Source organism: Scardinius erythrophthalmus, assembly GCF_964197995.2.
Source record: "Scardinius erythrophthalmus genome assembly, chromosome: 19".
In the NCBI taxonomy this organism is placed as follows: Eukaryota; Metazoa; Chordata; class Actinopteri; order Cypriniformes; family Leuciscidae; genus Scardinius; species Scardinius erythrophthalmus.
The window spans coordinates 6,339,789-6,347,288 of NC_138239.1; the positions used below are offsets into that span (position 1 = coordinate 6,339,789).

At 37.6% G+C, this 7,500-nt stretch overlaps 1 protein-coding gene across 1 annotated transcript in view; it reads right to left on the bottom strand.

The window, feature by feature from the left end:
• jmjd1ca (jumonji domain containing 1Ca) overlaps nucleotides 1–7,500 on the bottom strand; it is a 68,223-nt gene that overhangs the window by 38,432 nt on the left and 22,291 nt on the right. The window contains exon 3 of the mRNA XM_081347344.1: nucleotides 1,603–1,716. Coding sequence (XP_081203470.1) covers nucleotides 1,603–1,716 — 114 coding nt within the window. The remainder of the gene's footprint in view (nucleotides 1–1,602; nucleotides 1,717–7,500) is intronic.

Below are 7,500 nucleotides of genomic sequence, written 5' to 3' on the forward strand. Positions count from 1 at the left end.
CTGTGTCACCGTGTCTTCTCCTGCACTAAATGATATGATTGCTCCGTGTGATTATGATAAACAAACACAGCCTGCGGTATTTAAAGGAGGAGGAGCATGTGCTAATTACACACCCTTTACAAAAACACACACTCATACACTGATGAAATCACTATGAGAATACTCTCTAAAACACACACAATCTAAACTTAACATGCATTACACACTAGCACTGCAACATGTATTTAACCCTTCAGCATGCCCTGCAACTATCAAATCCAACATTAAAGCTGATATTGGACTGAACAAACTAAAACATTATTATTCCACATTCTTACAATTAAGGTTGCAGGAAAATATTAAACGTTGCTTCTTTGTTTCCTAAACTCTGCAAAGCTGATGTAGTCTCTATATATAACTTTGTGGGAAAACTCTTGATCATGTTCTTTCAATGGTGGGTTTGTCTTTACCAGTGCTCCCCTTATTCTTTCAATTAAACCAATGTAAGAGTATTTTAAATGTCATTTAGTGATCTTTTGTATGTTGGCAACTGATCAACATATAGTGGTGACCCTTGGACCACAAAAGCACTCACATGGGTCAGTTTTAAACTGAGATGTATGCATCATCTGAAAGCTGAATAAATAAGCTTCAGAGAACACCCTCTGAAGACTTAGATGATAAGCCTTAAGTCTGTTCTGTGAGAGTTTCATAATTTAGAAATATTATAATAGAAATCTACATTCCTGTGTTTATATCGTAATGCTTTTTTCCAACAGTACTTCCCCTGGAAAGCTGACACTAAATTGACTTTTCAGCCGTTTTGTGAATATAAATCTCATTACGCAACAAGTTTTATCACATTTTTTTCATTGCCGTGAGATGAAACGATAATTTGCAATTAAACAGACAGTCTGGGACATACATTCCTACAGGCACTTTCACAAACACTCACCAATGCTACAAACACAGACTAATTAAACCAGTAATGACTGGGAAATGTCATCATATATCACACTTTAATGAGGAGGTCTGAGAAAGCAGAGACACTGGACATAGAGGTTTATTAACTATGATGGTGTTGATGTTAAATAAAATTCACTCTATTATTTTTTTTTCAGCATAAACTGTTGGGAGATGAGAAAAGGCTAAAAAATGTGATAAAATATAGCTGTACATATTATATTTTCATTCTTTTTATTATATTGCAGTGATACTTCAGGTCCTTATAATGATATTTTATGAATGTGTTTCATATATTCATGTCATAAAAGCCTTTATGTCTGAGTAAATCAATAGCTCACATTTCCCAGAATTCCAGTCGCCCAAAAAGACACTGACTTGCCCTAAAGGAAAGCTTCTTTAAAAACTTTATACATTTTAACAAAAGTTTTTATATGTAGTGGCCTGTAATTTAATCACACTGTGATAAAATGAATGCCAGTCATACATGCATACAAACACACGCACACACACACGCACACGCACACGCACGCACGCACGCACGCACGCACGCACGCACGCACGCACGCACGCACGCACGCACGCACGCACGCACGCACGCACACACACACACACACACACACACACAAACCCGTTTATAATAACAACTTGCGCCCACACCTCGAATGGCTGGAGCTCCTCCTTTTCTGTGTAGAACTCCAGCTGTCTGTCAGAGATGAACTCCACCACCGACAGGCCTCCCACGCATGACTGACCAATCAGAGGCTGGAATCTCTGTAAAGCAAAATATCACATCCAATCAGTCTACTTCATCAGAAGACAAAGTTATACAAACTTTTTCAAGGTCTTGAACTCATGTGTTATTACATTATTTTTAAAAAAGTTATATATATTTCAAGGTAAATAGTATTCTTTAGAAATATCATGCATGATTTAATTAATACATTTTAGTAGGTTTTTTTGGGAGTCACATTTAAAAAAAAAAGAGTCAAATTATCTGATATTTCAAGAGCTTTTATACTTGACACACAGCCTTAGGGGTCTTCCCTATGATGTAATTTCCTGTTTGATCTTTTTTATGCTTGTTTGTGCATTTGGACCATTGGACTTGTTTGGTTGCACCATATGAGGTTAATCAATAAGGTTTTTTATTATTATTAAGATTTTTTTCTTTACTTTTTTCTTTATTATGATATCAGGATAGTAGTATCACCCTGACACCACCACTTAAAATAAAATAAATAATTAGAAATTAATTTTAAATCAGAAATTAATAACATAAATAAGTGTCATGTCACTGACCTATGCGCTAAATAGTGGTAAGCTGGTAAATTACAAAAAAAAAAAAAAAAATATTACGTTTCCACAAAAATATTAAGAAGTAAACCTGTTTTCAATTGTGATGATAAGAAGAAATGTTTCTTGAGCCGCAAATCAGCATTAGAATGATTTCTGAAGGATCATGTGACACTGAAGACTGGAGTAATGATGCTGAAAATTCAGCTTTGCATCACAGGAATAAATTACATTTTAAAATATGCTAGAATAAAAAAACAATTATTTTAAAAATATATATATTTTTCTTTATTATGGTCTCAGGACAGTTGTATCACCCTGACTCCACTCAAAATAAAAAATAAATAAAATGAATTTTAAATAAAACAATAAAATAAAATAAAATAAAAATAAATAAATAAATAAATAAATAAAAAGTCATGCGCATAAGTTAAAGTAAGCAATGCTCCATACTGCAAAATTGACCAGTGTGTGTGTGTGTGTGTGTGTGTGTGTGTGTGTGTGTGTGTGAGCAAATATCTTGTGAGAATTCAGTTAAACTCTCATTGATCAAATCATATTCTCTATGCATGGTTTCTATTTATATAAATACTAGGCCAGCACACTCAAAGTTTCCATGTCTGGCTGCCTGGGTTATGTGTGTGTGTGTGTGTGTGTGTGTGTGTGTGTGTGTGTGTGTGTGTGTGTGTGTGTGTGTGTGTGTGTGTGTGTTCGTTCATGTAAGTCAATGCATATTATGCAACACAACAATTTTCATGTCTCTGCAGAATGCTGAAGTGAAATCTAATCTAAATATGGCCACAGCGTTAAGGGATGTGCATATGTGTGTGGGTCAGGTTTTGCTTACATTGTGGGGATCAAATGTCCAGCCAGCGTGGATGACTTAAACATAATAAATGTCCAAATGAAAATGCAAAATAGTTGAGGATAAGGTTTATGTAAAAAAGATAGAAAACATCATTAGCTCAGTATAAAAACACCAGATGTCAATATGGAAAGTCCCCAAAATTAGAAAAAAATATGTTTTTTTTTGCAGATACATGTGATGACTTCTGAGGAGCCAAACATCAGTCAACCAAAACGTCAATTCACTTTGTACTGTGTGCGTGCCAGTCTGACTATGTGTGTGTGTGTGTGTGTGTGTGTGTGTGTGTGTGTGTGAGTGTGTGTGTGTGTGTGTGTGTGTGTGTGTGTATAAGAGAGAGACTCATAAACCATGAGCTTGGAGGGTAAGGGGACAAACAGAACGTGTGTGAGCTATTTTTAGGCACTCTGCACTCACATACACTCAGTCGCACACACCCCACAGTTACACACGTTTACCGCACTGTGGTTTGAGACTCTGTTCTGTCAGTGAGGCATACAGAGAGGAAGGACAAACAGTCAGGACAAACATTCTTCAGCAGAAACAGCATAACGACTTCATTAAGACACAAATCTGTGCACAATAAACACATTTAATGCATGCGCGCACTAACAGCTAAACTACTCCAATTCTGCTTCTAGAAATATATAAATAAATAGACTAATTTAAATTACTATACACAACAGAATCCAAGGTAAAGTGCTCGACCAGATTGATAATTGGCTATTTTGTGACTGCCGACATTTAGCCAGTTATTGGTCAGGTAGAAATAATCAACATTCACACATTTTCTGTTTTCAATTTTTCTTCAGAATTACACTTACATTCAAAAGTTTTTGGTCAGTAAGACTGTTTTTATAGAAATTATTAATACTTTTTCCCCAAGCATAAGACATTTTTATCCAAAGTGACAGTAAAGACATTTATAACTCATGGTTAGAAATGTTTCTTGAGCAGAAAATCAGCATATTAGAGCGATTTCTGAAGGATCGTGTGACACTGAAGACTGGAGTAATGATGCTGAAAACACAGGAATAAACATTTTATTATGGTAGAAAACTTATTTAAAATTGTAACAATATTTCACAATATTACTGTTTTACTGTGTTTTTAATCAAATAAATGCAGCCTTGATGAGCACTTTTCAAAAACATTAAAAAAATCTTACAACCCTAAACTTTTAAGTATTGTTGTCAGGGTTCTGTCACTTCGGTCTAGTTAATTTCTTGGTTTTGTGACAGAGCTCTGACACTCCCTGTTTTGTCTCGTCTCTGTGTGAGTGTGCGGTTCCGAGCGCGCTCGGGCCGTGCACTCACTTGTCTATGTGCCTTGTTATATGTGCGGGGCATGGTGTTTGGATCCCGACATGTCTGTCTAGTTAGGTTTCGGTTCTGTGTCGGGATTCGGACATCAATGCTCCGCGTGTTTGTTTTCTTTTGTGAGCGCACGGAATGAGCTTTCGCTCGTTCTCGTGCGCTCTGTCTTGTCACGTGAGCGCGCGCGGTTTCGAGTTCGCTCGAGCCGCGCGCTCTTCTGTCTGCGTGTTTTTTCTTGTCTTGTGCTGTGTAGCACACAGCTAGTTTTTCACTGGCTGTGTGCTTTCATGTTATGTTTTGTGTGAACACGTGGCTTATGAGTTTTCACTAGCTGCGTGTTCATGTCTCGTTTTGTGTTCTAGTCCTGTTTGTTGTGAGCACATGGCTTGTCATGTGTTTCCTTGTGCCATGTGCTCTCCTGTCGATTGTCTAACCCCGCCCACCTTGTTACCTGATTATTGATTCATTTTCCCCACCTGTCCTCCCTCGTTACCTGCTTTGTTTGCTCTCCCTATTTATTCTCCTTGTGTTTGCAGTTCTGTGCTGGTTCGTTGTCGTATCTACACTGTGTGTTTCCCTGCCGTCAAGTCAAGCCGAGTCAAAGTCAAGTCTGTCTTGTTTTCCCCTTCGGGGTAGTTTTTGTTTGTTCCTGTTTTATTTTATTTTTAAAATAAAGCCCATCAATTCTGCACCTGAGTCCTCGCTTCTTCCTTCACCCCCAACCTGACAATTGTCAAATACATGTTAACTTAATTTCAGCTATTTTAAGTACTGTATGTCACATTTCCCATCATTAATTTAAATATTTGTAATATATCAGCATATATTGCCAGTATATTGTCCTTCATCCGCTCTTTGCAGCAGATATCAGTGTTGGCTATTAAAAATCCCTATCAGTTGATCGCTAACGGAAATCATTAATATCTTGTGTAAGGTGTCCATGCGAGAATAAACCAGTGTCTGGAGTGTGATATTACAAAGGCTGCGGTAAGCCATAAAACAAAGTCAATTGAATGTAGTCTAATCATAAACTTAAATGAGATCCACTCCACCTTCAGTCCATGCATGTCTGTTTAATAACTCACACACCATTTCCTATCATGCTGGGAAGCGGGAACTTTCCATTGACTATCATTTTCATAGAGAACTACTGATATTTTCAAGCCTAACCCTAAACGTACTCACAGAAACCCTTTCTGCAGACAATATGCCCGCCCCAATACCACACTTGCAGTCTTTGAACCTTGTCTAAACGTATTTCCTATATTTGGCCTAAATGTATGTAGAACTTCTGATGACCTGATGGGACACACTTGCAACAGTGTGTTGTAAAAATGCAAGTACAGATCTTTATTTACACATTTTGATACGCATTTTAAAATAGACCTCTAAATGTCCAATAGTTCCTATGTAACAGGCAACACAATTTAATTGTGGTGCTTCTAATTAAGTGATAAAGGCAGTTGCAAAATTTTACAAAATACAGATAAATCATCTCTGCACTATCATAATGTGCAACACTTTATTTTAATGCCAAATTAAGAGTAATATCTAAATAGATTTAACTTACTAAAAAAATTTCAGCATTTACTCACCCTCATTTCGTTCCAAAACCAGTAAGGTTTTCTTCTGCAAAACACATGATATTTTGAAGAATGTTGGAAACCAAAGAGTTTTGGTGACCATTAACTTTCATTGTATAGACGACCACTGAGACGTTTCTCAAAATATCATCTTCCACAGAAGAAAGAAAACCATACAGGTTTAAAACGGCATGAGAGTGAGCAAATGATGACAGAATTAAAATTTTCGGGTGAACTATCGCTTTAAGTCTTAGTTATGAGAAATGAAGTTGCAGTTGCGAGAAATAAAGTCGCAATTACGTGAAAAAAGCTGTATATAAAGTTACGAAATAGAGTAACAGTTCTGGAAAACGGTTACCATCTTATTTTTTTAACTCTGTGGAAGAAACTAGCTTCCATAAGTGTGTTTATAAAGCCATTTTGATTTCAGGCTTTACTGTCCTTGCGTAATCAAAACCTGAACCACACACACACACACACACACACACATTCAACACAAGATCAAAATCTGGACCACAAAAGCGCATGTGATCAAACATTTGAAGCCTCATTTACAATGATCACACACGCACACACACACACACACACACACACACACACACACACACACAACTACTTTCCCCTCTCCCTCTGTCCTTTCATTTCTCTCTCTCACTCCAACAATCTAGGTCACACACCTGCTGAAGCGCGGCCATACACCCTCACTCTTGGCAGAGCACACAGTGTTGCCATGGTTTTAGTGTGTGTGTGTGTGTGTGTGTGTGTGTGTGTGTGTGTGTGTGTGTGTGTGTGTGTGTGTGTGTGTGTTGTGAGTGTGTGTGAGTGTGTGTGTGTGTGGAACATTAAGACTTCATTAAGCCTTTAAAGCTGCTTGGGTCTGTCTCTACACATGCTTTGAGGGACTGAGAGTGTTTGTGTTTGTGTTTGTGTGTGTGTGTGTGTGTAAGGGAATGCATGAGCGGCTATATTCGCATTTGAGACCATTTATATTTTGTGTGAAGAAGGATATGTGTATGTAATTAGAAATGTCTGCTTAGCACAAAGCCACATTTAGGAATACTTAATAAAACAGGTCAGAGTGCATGTATGCATGTGCGCGCACACACACACACACACACACACACACACACACACACACACACACACACACGCAAATACACAGAGGAACAATCAAACAAGCAGGAGTCACTGCTGATTGAAAAAACAGAGATAAAACAGAAACAGTTCGACGGAAATGTCATATCAGTCCACACCCACTGACAGAGAGAGAGAGAGAGAGAGAGAGAGAGAGAGGGGGGGGTGTAAGAGCAGTGTTAATCACTGACCCTTGGGCTATGACACACTGACACGTGTCTCGCCACAGTAGCTGCTCTTTAACCCATGCAGGATCAATTTCAGCTCGTCTCTTCTGTAAATAATATGCACATTTTCAATCTACTGTCCTGAACTTGAGTTCAACAGGAAGAAAAAAAAAATTAAAATAAATCACGTGACAAAA